This window comes from Natator depressus, chromosome 5 (genome assembly GCF_965152275.1).
Source record: "Natator depressus isolate rNatDep1 chromosome 5, rNatDep2.hap1, whole genome shotgun sequence".
NCBI lineage: Eukaryota > Metazoa > Chordata > Testudines > Cheloniidae > Natator > Natator depressus.
The window spans coordinates 27,112,330-27,126,829 of NC_134238.1; the positions used below are offsets into that span (position 1 = coordinate 27,112,330).

The following is a 14,500-nucleotide window of genomic DNA, read 5'->3' on the forward strand; positions in this document are numbered from 1 at the left end:
CCTAGATGTAGGTCTCTGCATTAGATATTAAAAGGCATGTTGTTTTAATGAGCCCATTTTACCAAGCAATCCGGATTATTCAGTATAAATTACCTGTTCTCCTTACTTACCCAGTCTGGGTCATATGCACATTTTACCAACAATTTTACATTTTCTTCCAGCTCACTGATAGAGGCACAGAATAGGAATGAGCCAAGAACACAGCCTTTATGGGACCACACCAGAAACACCCACATTTGATTATGATTCCCCATTAATAATTACTTTGAGATCTGCAAATTAGCCAGTTTTTATTTTCTTTAATACGTGTTATATTGATTTTATATAGCACTAATTTTGTAATCAGAATATTGTTCAGTACTTGTTCAAATGTTATAAATAAACAGCATATTGTCAGTTTCCATCAACCAAACCTGTAATATGACCACAAAATAATATCAAGTTTGACAAGATGTATTTCCAAAAAAACATGTTGACTGTCATTAGTTATGCTTCAAATCTCTTAACTCTTTACTGATGGCATCCCATATCAGTCATTCCATTATTCTGCTCTGAATTAATGTCACGTTAACAGGCCAATAGTTGCCCAGGTTAACCAATTTACATTTTGAAATAGGAGCACGATATTAGGTTTTTTTCCTCAGTCCTGCTGAACTTCCTCAGTTTTCCAATAATTATTTAAAAAAACAAAACCAACGTCAGTGGTTCAGAGAACTCCTTGAACAATTTTTTTTTAAAAAAGAACTCTAGGGTGCAAGTTAAATGGTCTTGCAGACTTAACAATATTTTACTTTAATTGGTGCTATGTAACAACTTACTGCTCAATACAAACTATTCCTTTACTAATAATATATGAATTCATCATCCAACTTCTTTCCAAATACAGTCAGAAATATTTATTGAATCTTTTGCCTTTTCAGTATCATAATTTACAATTCTACCTTCTCCATCTAGAAATGAACCTATGTCATTGCTAGAATTTATTCTTTTCCTGAATTTAATAAAATTTTAAAATTCTCATTCTCTTTAGCTTCCTTTTTCAGATGTCTGTACTTCATAATTTATAGTCCTTGCTGTCAACTTTTTTCCATGTTTATATACTGTATTTTGTCACTATTTTCACTTCGCTTATTAGGCAGGATGTTTTGAGGTTTTTTGTTTTTTTTTTTTAAAAACCTTAAATAGCCTTCTTAACTGATTACAGACTTGTACCGGTTTAATTATCTAGCAAACATTATTAAACAATTCCCAATTAAATTTTTTCCTTCAAATCAATTTTGCTGTAATTTTTCAGCTTTGGGAAACTGGCATTGTAAAGTGCCAAATACGTTACATTTTGGGATTATATTCTGTTTGAACCTAACGAATGTACTCAGATTGTGATTACTGGCACATAGGCAACCACTAATTTTTAGTTGAGCCATCAATTGTTTTATGTCAAAAAAAGATATGTAATACTAAATTACCCAAAGTTGAGTATAATACTCGGTTACAAAATTATCTATAATTTAGAAGGGAAAATTAGATCTTACCTATAAGGTTCTTATTACACTCCTGGTCCAACATTGCTCTCTGCCCAGGAATGGAGGCAGAAAACTCTGGAGAACTTTAGTATGGTATGGGCCTAGCCTCTGTATGCAGACAAATCTACTGTTTTGTCTCCCTGCTTCAGGGACATGGAAACACCCCATAGTTCAGAGTGTTGTGCACAGAGATGCCATAAACTCCAAAGATGGCTTACTACTGGCAGAATGACACCTTGAGCATATGTCCTCCAGGCTGAAAACCTACAAGGTAATGAAGTTTTCCCTCTATCTATATATTATAGACAGAAGCTTATGGAACTGTTTCTCCTGTTTTCTAGTCTGATATGATGGTCTACACTAGGCCTCTACTAATCCCCCTCTCTTTGCTTTATTGGTCAGAAAATTATCTAAGAACATTCCAGGTCCTGTGCTGCTGAGCTGTCAATTAATTTACATCAAAGATACCATTACCTGGTTTAGAAGAGCATTTCTGCAAACTCCATCCTTCCTAAACTGAGTGTATGCAGAAATTTTAACATTCTATTCATGTGATTTCTACCAGATTTCAGTAATACCAGTTTCTTCTGATGAATGAGCACTTAACTTTTGTTGATTTCTCAGGCTTCTAGCATTGATATACAGCAATTTTTTTCTCTTTTTGTCCCTTCATTAAGGGTTATATGCTTGAGCATTAGCACTATGTTTAGCCCCTTCCTTCTTGTTGTTAGGTTAGTCCAGGAGGGTATTATACTAACTAGACTGTCACCCTGAAGGCTGGTTTGCCTACTACTGAAATGACACAAAAGGGGTCCAATGTTCCTTAACACCAAAACTCTCTACTTCACACAACAAGGTTTATAACTCCATTTCTAATTCATGCCTTTGATAATTTAAAGAGAACTACATTTATAACCCGTTTAATTTTTAGTGTTTAACTTATAAGTAACTCAACAAGCTACACAGTTTACACTTTTAATTTTACCTAGGCTACCATAAATCTTTATTCTTTTACTTTTGTGAACTATAGTATATTTAAATCTCTTAGAATGGAAAAAAATGTTCAGTTATAATACTGCAACTTTACCACAACCTGTGACACAAGAAATAGTACTAGTACTTACTTCAGCTGTCCTTCTGCTGTGTCCGGATTGTGCCTGTAGTGAAAGTCTGTGTATGGAGCTAAAATTCGCTAAGCAGATAGAAACACACACATAAGTGTATCCTCTTGACAAATTAAAGATCTTTGTTCCTTCCCCACCCCCACCTCTCAAGTCTTCAATTTATGCTTTTATTTATCCATTTAAAGATTTTAAAATAACGTGTTTCACTTAAAAATGGACACTTTTATAGTAGAGTACAGAATAAAATTTGAAGTGAACAGTAAATTATTATGGTTTAATTATTCATGTCACTAATTAGTAGCAAAATAACCAAAACAAACTTTTACCACTCCCCACCTTCAGGAAGAAAGAAATTATTAGCCTAAATGGCACTGTATCCCCACTTGTCAGAGACAGCTTTCAGTTACTAGTGAGAGTTGCATTAAATTCTACACTGTGTTCACAAAAAGGACACATTAGTCAAGACAGAATAAACAGCTTTATATCCATGAGCACGAAGTATCTGCCTAATTCTCATTTCAAAACTCAACGATGCTCAATTCTATTAACATTCATGATACAAATCAGCATCTGATTTATCAATTTATTCTTGTACAGCTAGATATATTCCTCTCCTTGTCCAGAGAAGCAAACCAGAAGGCTCATGTAGTAATGTGCACTAGCACATATTTTGAAGTGGTAAAGTAAATCCAGAAACTTATTAATTTCTCTCATATACAGAGCAAACAGCTCTTTTCCTAGAAGCTGGAACAACTGATTATAGGTTTGAGTCAAGCTTATTCTCAAAGTGAAGCCCTCAGTTACTATACAATAAGTTATACCAGCAACTGTGGTCCACTTCCATTTTTTCCCTATTTTGAAATGGTACTGCATCTTGCATGTGACAAGTCACCCACGCTTCAGGATTTCAAAATAAATAATATAATTTAATAACATATTTAAGACTGGAAAAGAAAATGAAATTACTACCTCTAATTCAACATCTGCTCGCACATATTGTCGAGTCTTTGGATGATTAAGGAGGTGCAAAACTGTAGTTATGAGAGCCTCATTTATTCGGCTTAATTGACAATCAATCACATTTTTCAAGATGGTACTTAGTCCACCCCGAAGAGCTACCACCTCTGGATTCTGAAGTGCTAAAATAGGAGAAAAACGTCAATTTAACAACTCAAACGAAAGTAAAAATTTTAAGTGCCTCCAATATAGTAACTGCCATACTGGATCAGAACCTTGATCCATCTAGTTCAGTACCTTGTCCCAAACAGTGACCACCCCAAAGATGTTTCAGAGGAAAGTGCAAGAAACCCTACAGTAGGCAGATGTGGGGTAACCGGTTGCCCGTGAAGGTTTCATCCTAATCCCTAATAGTTAGAGAATGGATTAAATCCTGAAGCAAAAATTTTTAGCTCCCTTCCAATACTCTTTGTTAGAATTCACTTATTTAAACCCTGGATATTCTTATCCACATAAACCTCTGAAGCCTCTTTGAATCTTGCTAACTATGGCTAATACTGGAATATGTAATGGCATTATCTATGAACTTGCAGCAAGAAATCAGGAGTACAACCCATTATATTTGAGATTAATATATCAAAGATTTGTTTCTAAACTTTTTTTCCTGTGAATGCTATCAGGTGGTGGTGGTCATAAAAAGCTTTTAATGAAGTCAAGTTATGTTGTTGATACCCCCATCAGCTGCTGACATATTGCAATAATATTTCATCAATATAAATACTGGCAAGAGTCAGTCACTACACAGTGCTTCTTGACAAAGACGAATATGCTTGCTTCTGAGCACACGCACAAGAGTACATGGACATTTCATTATAGGTATATTGTTTTTGGAATAGAATGAATTTGCACTGCGGTATAAATGTTGTATATGTGTCAAAGATAGTTCAGTTTCTACTTTTTTAAATCTAAAATTTAAATCTTGAAAACAGCAGTTACAGTTATTTCCCATCAGTTGATACTAGCATGAAATTATCTCAATGAAACTGTTCTACACTAATTCTACAAAGCATGGTGGATGCAATCAAGGTCACATTGTCTAAATGATCTCTGAAAACAGACTTATTTTTTGTTGTCAGTGGATATTACCAATTTTAAAACTTTTCATGCAAATTAAATGTTACAGTTTAATATCTGATTGGAATGCATATTAACATGAGTAATAAATGTGGGGATTAACATATTAAAAAGATATGGCCAACTTGAATACTTGCACTTTTCTCCGAAACTACTGCCACCTATTATTACACGTAATGGTCACTGAAAAGTACTTGAGGAAAACATTTTGCAGCTTCATTTGCACATTTGACAGTGCCTAGTAATTTTCAGTTTCCCCTTCCCACGAAGACAATTATTGCCAGTTTGTGTGCGTCTTTTACACAGCAGCTGACATGGGGGGGCGGGGTGGGGGGGCTTATTTTTTTTTATAGCAAAGGTTAATTGTAAAAACCATAAAAAATGGCAAAGAGCTCAGGGCAAAGATAAAACTCAATTTCTTTGTTTTTTGGGTGTGGTTTTTTTTTTTTTTTTTAAACTGACGATTTCAAATTGACTGACTTTTTTGACAACTAAAAAAATTCACTAGATTTGTGGCATTTTCACAAAAAAAACCCATGATTATCTGCTTTACAAACTACCTACTATAATATATTCGATTACTTGGGGGGGAAAAGCACTTTAGTAAAAACCTACAAAAGAAAGGATCCTTTAAAGATTTGATGAGTTGATGCTTTGTATTGAATTTGATAATTGTTTCAACATTCTCACCTAGTTCACAGATAATAGCAATACAAGCTCGAACCATTCTGTCTCTCTCCTGAAGGCCATCATTTCCAACTGCTATCAAGGAATTAGTAATAGAGCTAGGGAACAAGGAAGCATTCACAGTGATCATCTGCCAAAAGAACAAAAACCAAAAAAGGATGAGCAATTTCTAGGTTGCCACATGCACACCCACGTCCAGAATCATGTGTATAATATGATGTAGCCAAACATATAGCCCCTTATATTACTTGCTTATATCACAAATCCTCTAAAGCACTGCCTTCTGCTCTTTAGCTTCTTGGCTGACCCTTTTGGTTTTCTCTCTTATTCCTCCGTTTGTATTTTAATTTCTGCACATGGGCATTAAGAAAATGGAAGGGGAGATTGTTCCAGAGGGTAAAGCAGCAATGAAAAAAGTGATTACTAGCCTACTCAGAACTTCTGCAGGAGCCTCTGTTAAATTTTACTGACAGAGAGAGAGAGAGAGAGAGAGAGAGAGAGAGAGAGAGAGAGAGAGATGGACTGCAGTATCTTAGGCCTTGTCTACACTAGACAGTTTTGTCGACAAAAGTCGGGTTTCATCGACAAAACAGTGGAGGTGTACAAACTGCAATGCTCCTTCTACCGACAAAATGCTCCTGCTTTGCCAACAAAATAAAATCACCTCGACGAGAGGCGTAGAGATTTTTGTGGCAAAGTTATATTGACAAAGTGTCAGTGTAGACACAATGCTTGATTATATCGCTCTAAATAGCCTCCAGGAGGTGCCTCACAATGCCCATCCTAACCGCTTTGGGCAGTGGTTCAAACTCCGCTGTCCTGCACCATGTACACAGGCATCCACCCCTCCCCCTTTAAAGGCATGGAAATTACTGAAATTCCACTTTCTGTTAGCTGGGTATGGACAGCTCACATCGCATCTTCTCAGCTGACCATGGTGGCTCCATGCAGCAAACGCTCTCCTGCTTCGAGCACACTTGAGTTGCTGGATCTGCTGGCACTGTGGGGAGAACAGGCTGCTCAGTCCCAGCTCCGCTCAAGCCATAGGAACTTCGATACTGATTGTCAGATTTCTCATGGCTTGTTAGATACAGACTACGTATGGGACATGCATTAGTGCCGTGTGAAGACAAAGGAGCTGAGGCAGGCATACAAGGGAAGCAAACCATCGCTCTGGTGCTGAATACCTGATGCTTCTATAAGGAGCTGGACGCCATCCTTGGTGGCGACCCCACCTCCACTGCCAAAAGCCCTGGGGATACTTCAAATGGGGCTGGAAGCGGCAGACAGTGGACTGACCCTGAGGACGAAGTCGTGGACAAGGAGGTTGAGTTGGAGGACGATGTGGCGCACACGTCAGGGTTGTCCAGTGGCGCAGCAAGTCAGGACCTCTTTTCCACACCAGAGGGGTCTACCCAGTCGCAGCAGTCTGTCTCTGGTGCGCATGATGCAGGAGAGGAGAGCCCTGGTAAGTGAACTTTTTGAGTTGATGCTCCTCGGTTATATGAGGTAGAGCTGTCCTTTGCTCTGTATATTCAAGAAGTGGGTGAAGGGACAGAAACGTACAAGACTAGCGGCGTTTGAGCGTGCTCTACATTTCCTTCTGCAGCTAAGCAGTACAGCAGAACAGTGTGTTAAGGCACACCAAGATTTCATGGGAATCCTAGAGAGATTTCAGGGAAACTTTCCTAGAGGTACTCACCAATCCTCTGCAAAGGTTCTTTCCTCCACTTTCTCCGCACCAATTGGCAATCACTTGTGCAGGGATCAAAGTGGCACAAAGGCGAGCAGCGTAGGGATTGGGTCTGAAGCAGCACGCATGCAGAAGATGCACCCTTGCATCCTTGTTTACCCTCAGAAGTGAGAGATTGGCTTCAATGACCCCTGATGTGTAAAATGGTGACAGAATTTAAAATATTGGCCCTAATCCATGCTGACTGTTACTTATTATCTTCTAGATGTTTGCAAATTGATTGCTTAATTATTTGCTCCGTTATTTTTCTGGGTACAGAAGTTAAGCTGACTGGTCTGTAATTCCCTGGGTTGTCATTATTTCCCTTTTTATAGATGGGCACTATCTTTGTTCTTTTCTAGTCTTCTGGAATCTCTCCCATCTTCCATGACTTCTCAAAGATAATCGCTAATGGCTAAGATATCTCCTCAGTCAGCTCGTTGTGTATTCTAGGATGCATTTCATCAGGCCCTGGTGACTTGAAGACATCTAATTTGTCCAAATAATTTTTAACTTATTCTTTCCCTATTTTGCAATGGACTACATTAATAGAAAGGGGTACTTCTGAATGGTATTGCAGGTGCTTGTGGATCACTGTGAGTGTTTCACTGAATTAACGCGGGGTGGTCCAGGAAGGCGCATAACGTATGCATCTTCAGTAACACTGGCCTGTACAGAAAGCTCCAAGTAGGAACTTCGTTTCCAGATCAGAAGTTTCCGTCGGGGAATGTTGAAATGCCTATAGTGATCCTGGGAGACCCAGCATATCCCTTACTCCTATGGCTCTTGAAGCCTTACATGGGAAACCTGGACAGCAGGAAGGAGTGCTTCAACAACAGGCTGAGCAGGTGCACTATGACCATAGAATGTGCCTTTGGCAGATTAAAAGTACGCTGATGCTGCCTTTACGGCAGGTTAGACATAAATGACCAAAATATTCCTGTGGTCATAGCAGCCTGCTGTGCACTCTATAATATTTCCAAGGCTAAGGGTAAAAAGTTCCCCCCAGGTGGGGCGTGAAGGTGGATCACCTGGCAGCTGAATCTGCGCAGCCAGATACTAGGGCTATTGGAGGTGCACAGCTGGGGGGCTATTCAAATCAGGGAGGTTTTGAGGCAACATTTTGACAATGAGCATGAATAATGTGTTCTTCTATACTGCATTCTGCCATGCTTTGTTAACTTGCCACCTTGCATAAAAATTGTGATGATTCCTGACTGGGATTTGTAGTCAGCAAATGATTAGACTGCCACTATATTTTACTACCAGCAGCAACCACCGTCTGTAGGAGACAAAGATTGGTTATCTTTCAGAGAGTTTGTTTTTATTAAATACCAATTAACACCACCCACAAGACTTGGTGGGAAGGGAGATAAGAGTGCAGGGCAGTGAAGGCGTTAATAGCGGTGTGTAAGTCCAGCTATCATTTCAAAAGCTGTATGAAAGGGTGGAGTGAATAGGGTACCAAGACGTTCCAGGATAGTGCAAAGAATGTGTGGGAGGAGTTTGGAGAAGGCATGGAAAGCAGTTCTGTATCAGCCGCAGGGAGGAGCAAGCATGCACGTGTTCTGCCAGGAGAATGATGCGATCCCACCACTCTGTGCTCATTTCCTGAGCCCAAAAGTGACGGTACCCTGTGTGCAGCTGCTCCATGAATGCCAAAAGTTATCTGGTATTGTTTCTTTCCATGACACAGAGCAGGTCAGGCAACTCTGATTCCTGTTCAGATTGGAAGCTCATGATATACTGCATGATCATCCGCGATGTATTCATAACAGTGACCACAACAGTAGAGAGCAGTGCAGGATCCATCCTTTCACACAGAGATGGCATGCACATAGTAAACAGGAGCCATTGAAAAATGTCACAAAACGCAGTCGGAAGCCCATGGAATGCTGGGACGGAAAGAACTGCATCATGAGACATTGAGCCCCCACCCATGCTGCACTGCGATTCACTCTGCCTTGCCACAACTCCTAGCTGCAGAAGGTGGCAAGTAGCAGAGTGGGATAGCTACCCACAGTGCACTGCTCTCACTGTTGATGCTAGAGCACCGACTGTAAATGCACTCAGCCAACAGAAGGAGCGTTGTATTAACACGCACAAGTGATATAATTACACCAGTTTTTAAACTGTCGGCTTAACTTGCGTTGACAAAACTCTGTAGTATAGACAAGGCCTTTCAAGCTACTTCCTTCCTTCAGGGCTTAAGAGCTCTGCATGGCAGCCACTTGACAGCTACTCAGCTGCTGAACTGCAGAAATGCGCCTCCCATCTTGCGGAGCTACTAAGGCCCATAGGAAGGGAAACTGTGTTGCAGACTGGAGTAGAAAGAGCAGCCAGCAGCAGAAGGGACTACAGTACTCCTGGGGTTAGACGGAGGTGGCTGCCATGTGAAGCTCATAAATCCTGCTTTAATGAAGCTGCTCTCCCAAACATTACAACACAGTTCAACTCTGCTATATAATCTGTGGGGCTGTGTCACAAACTTTAGGTCTAATACACGACATAAGTACACAGGGCCTTTTAAATACATATATAGCACTACATGGCAAGTAGGGATAGTTAATTAAAGTTAGGCAAACTTAAGCTAAGAAAATATCCGCTTTATGGTTTGTGGCAAGTACAGAAAAGGCCCCAATCAGCAAGTAAAAGGTCAAGAGAATAATATGCAATATTGCTTACAGTGTGGGAAAGATGTACGGTTCAAAAGTAACTGACAACATGAAAAGCTGCAGAAACAAGACAGAGGAAAACGGTCTTAAAAGAAACAAGCACAAACCCTCCCACTGTTCTACTGGTAAGCAAAAGGGCTGGGGAGAAAAGAAGGACTTGGAAGAAGGAAAGTAGCAAGGATGAACTGCTTCAAACTGACTTTTTGCAAAAGCTAGCTGAGGTGCATAAAGAGCTATGAATTTGATGGTTCTTTGTCAGACTCTAGCTGATCATGCTAGGGCATGTCTGAATGAGATGATCATCCCTCGGTGTGGCCAGTTTGTAAGCGTACTGCTCATATGCTTAAGAATACTTTGTTACTGTTTTGGATATAGTGACTGCTTGTTTTCAGGCAGATAGATATGTTTACAGCAATTGTATAAATACTATGTGGCCTTTGGACTTAATAAAGTAATTTATGGTTCAATTAGTGTTGTGGTAATACCTTTCATAAATAATAATTCTAACATTCTGGAAACCATGAAGGGACTTCCACCAACATTAATTTCAGTTGCTCTAAAACCCCAGGGTAAAGTGTAGTGACTTATCCTCTGGAGCCATTATAATTTCTCTCCTAAAGTAAAAATCACTAGCAAAAGAGAAATGGAAAGTACCTTGGATACCTATGCAGAAAGCTTCTTGGCAAAGCATGGCAGAGGTCCATTGAATACCACTGAAATTTTAAAGAATAAGACCAAGGAGACCAATATTAATACTGCCTTCTTAAACAATCCCAAGGTAAAGAAAGCACAGACAAAGGCAGCTGTGTTACAGGGATTGTACCTGGGGGCTAAGGGCGGGTGTTTACACTACAAAATTAGGTCGACTTAATTTAGGTCAACCTACAGCCATCACAGTCATTCAATCAGCTGTTGGTGTCCACACTACCCTCCTTCTGCTGATGATGGAGTGTATCCTCACCAGAGGTGCTTGCAGTGACTAAAGTGGGGCATTGTGGAAAAATGACAGCCATGCAGGGCTCACAGCTGGAGCCCCTCCATTCACTCGAGGGTGACAGCCCCAGCTGTGAGCCCCAGCCAGGCTCAATTTCATGCTGCTATTGTCTCCTCTCAGAGCAGCTGCATTGTGGGGAGCTGGGAGGCCTGGCCCTCAGCACCTAGCAGCTGCGTTCAGAGCAGTGAGCCCAGACAGCAGCCTGGCTGGGAGCGGGCAAACCGGGGGGGAAAAAGGGCTCCCTGCTGGGAGTGGGGAGCCTGGGCAGCAGCCCATTGGGAACAGGTAGCTGGGAGCCCAGGGGGCAGCTGGGCTCTAGTTGGGGCCCCCCATCCACCCAAGTGTGACAGCCCGAGCTGTGAGCCAGGGATGGAGCCATGAAAATGAAAAGAAAATTTAGTCAACAACCCATGTTAAGTAAGCGTCTACATGGACACTGCGCTGCCCTAACTACACCGACGTACACCCTAAACCTTTTGTGGAGCAAGACTGTAGTGTAGACAGACACACTTAGGGCAACATAAGCTGCCTTACACTGACCTAACTCTATAGTGCAGATCAAGCTAGTCTTTGCAGGCAAAGTGCACCACCTTGAAGAATGAGTGCAAAAAGCACAGAAATAAGCTCAGAGCTGCTGAGAGAAATCAGCTGATGAATGTGTCATTTTGGGAGATAAACAAGTGATTTTTAAGGAGAGAGAGTGAGGAGTTAAAAAAGTAGCTTTTGCACAAATTAATGCTGCAAATTTTGGAGGGAACTGAACAGTCGAAGTTTGCAGAAGTGTTAACAATAGAAACAGAACTGTTAATGAGGATGTTAAAGTGTTAAAAGGTTGGTTTAATAATGAAACTAACTTATGGCAATGCAATACAATTCTAGTAGTCACACCCAATGGAAACCAGGTAGTCAAATCACGCAAAGGGCTGGTCAGGTGGTGAGACTACCCCCACTACACTTTTGCCCCAGTAGCCTTTACAGATCCTCTGAAGGAAAATGGGCTCTTTTCCCAAAGAAATGGTCTGCAAATAATCAATTGTAAATGACTGCTGCATGCAGAGACACATCATAATTTGACTATGGATGATTTAGTCAAAAATCACTGAAAAGGAAATAGGGATTTGCATATGGCTTGAGTACTTCCAAATGTACAAATGGGGACATAACCTACGTTCAGTTGTGCAGAAAGATTATTAAGAGCAACACAAGGGGTGCTGATCAGCTAAAACAACAGACTGTTAGAAAAAAGCGGGACAACACCTTGTAAATTAGAACAGAAATACTGCCTGTCAGAAAAAGAAAAATGTAAGTGTAAATGAGCTTACTAAAGTCGCAGATAGCTGAGACACTAAGGAAAATAAGGGAGTGAAAATAGCAGTTAAAAAAAAAAAAAAAACATTGCTAGGATTCAGCAATTAGCAGAGCCAAGGCCCAAAAAGTTATCTTGCCTGTGAAAATTTATCTAAAGCATAAATATAAAAACAAAATGGCAGTTTAGAAATGTGAGGAACTTAAAAGTATCATATGCTCATAAATTGCAATTTGCAAAGGTAACCATTTTAGGAAAGAAGGTTCAGAGGCTCAGTGGCAGGGTAAACTGAGCAAGTTTAAAGTATTTATTTGGTCTTTCATAATAAACTGTTTACAGTACAGCAATGGACATCAGAATTTAAAAAAAACCAAAAGATCTAAAAAGAAAATGTAAAATGTGTGAAATAAATTGGCTTTTAAAAAAAATTCCACTAATCATCTATCCAAATCTTTCATTCAAAGTTGCAAAGTGGATAGAGATGTTTTGCCAAACACAGATTCTAGTGTCATGTGGTTTTGTTATTTAGCATTTATAAAAGCATTGAGGCACCAAAAGGGTTAAAGTTCAATATCTTCTTAAATAAGGGCCAGAGGACATGGTCAGAACTGTGGCAGGGCCAGCCAGAACCAGGATAATGGGGAGAGATCCTTTTTCAGTAATAAAACAGCAGCTAAAAGCACTGCAGGAAAAGAATGAAAAACTAAAGACAGTGCACCTCTTAAGAAACAGCGGGGGGGGGGGGGGGGGTAAGAGAGTGCACAAGAGACACCATATTAGAAAGATTGACCCTTAAAGGTGGCTCTGAGAAAGTCACATTGATAAGGATACATGGAAACTCTTTAAGCACAAAAACAGTTACACTTCATGTGGAAATTGATATGGCTAATATAATGCAATAGCAAATAAAAAGCGGAAATTAAACTATAAGAGTTATGATTAACTGTGAAGTAAATGTTATTAGGGAGTAAAAATCTATACGGTGGTGTTTTGTAAGTGGAAAAGATTAACAGTATAAAAACTAAGAAATTGTTTAATAGATTGAAATGTTTAATAGATTGAAAAAAAATCCTACTAATGGCTTAGGGCTAAACCTATTAAGAAAATGCTGTGCAATATGTAGATGATATTCTGGTGCATACTTCTGATAGAGAAAACCATTTAAAATGTACTGGAAACCTGTTTGCAGGAGGTTTCCTTCCTGGAACTAACCCTGCATCCTGGCCAGCAAGCTCCAGAAAAACAAAAGGTTGAAGGGAAGGGCAGCTCCAAAATCACTAACACAGAAACAGTGCTGCTATCTCACTGGGCAGGATAGGATTTTGTCAGGATTTCTTCCCTGACTACACAGCAAATGCTGCACCTCTCTACCAGCTCCTGCAGAAAAAACGGTAGAATGGGAATGGACATCCCCCCGTAGCATATAAGTTAAAAGAGGCTTTAACAAAAGCTCCAGTTCTTAGCACTCTAAGTTATATAAAACCTTTTGGATTGTTTGTTGCAAACAGGGACACAGCCATTTCAGCTGTGTTAATTCACGACTATCATGACAGAAGAAAACCTATTGCTTATGCTTCCAGGATACTGAATGGAGCTGGAAAGTAGTATACCCAATGTGAAAAACATTTATCGACTGTTTGGTGAGCTTGACACATTTAAGATGTCTGATGGGATTGGGGGACACAATTGTACACTGCTCATACTCCTTTAAAGTATCTTTTAAAGTATCACTATACCATCTCTGATTTTACCAGACTAGTCCTAGATTGACACAGTGGTCCTTGCTACTGGAAGAGCACCAAATTGAAGTCTGTCATCTTAAACAACCCTCATCTTTGCCTGTGAGACTGTTAATTGTGGTACTCCATGCAAGTATCCTAGAAAAGGAGCCTCTAACCATTTTATCCCATGTGCAATACATATTTTAAATTCTGAACGGCTTCACCCTGAGGGTCTGACAATATATGTTGATGAGTCCTCTTATCACCAAAAATAAGATGTACGGTTTGGGTGCCTTCGGTTTAGGTTAAACATGTGCAGTACAGGTGTAGTACACACTCAGCCCCGTATGCTGAAGTGGCTGCTGTAGGATAGGTATCATCACTCTGTAATAAAGGACAAGCACCGGCAACTATAACACGTTCAAACTCTCAGTGCATCTGTGATGCTCTGACAACATATCTCCCTTGGTGGAGTATGAATTTATTTTGCAGTACAGATCAAAAGCCTTTACACCATTAAGCCCTTTTGTCCTGTGTATGGGAGCTAGCAAACAAATTGGGTAACTCAGTGGGTATGTGTGCTTAAGGTAAAAGCTCATTCCAGACACGGGAAGTGAGCAAGAAAAACAATAGGATGGATGAAGCTG

The 14,500-nt window shown here is 40.0% G+C and overlaps 1 protein-coding gene across 1 annotated transcript in view; it reads right to left on the minus strand.

Moving 5' to 3' along the window:
* Positions 1 to 14,500, minus strand: part of RICTOR (RPTOR independent companion of MTOR complex 2) — a 173,487-nt gene that overhangs the window by 79,501 nt on the left and 79,486 nt on the right. The window contains exons 7-9 of the mRNA XM_074952498.1: positions 5,429 to 5,555; positions 3,617 to 3,786; positions 2,648 to 2,715 (exon numbers count right to left, since the gene is read on the minus strand). Of these exons, the coding sequence (XP_074808599.1) occupies positions 2,648 to 2,715; positions 3,617 to 3,786; positions 5,429 to 5,555 (365 nt within the window). The remainder of the gene's footprint in view (positions 1 to 2,647; positions 2,716 to 3,616; positions 3,787 to 5,428; positions 5,556 to 14,500) is intronic.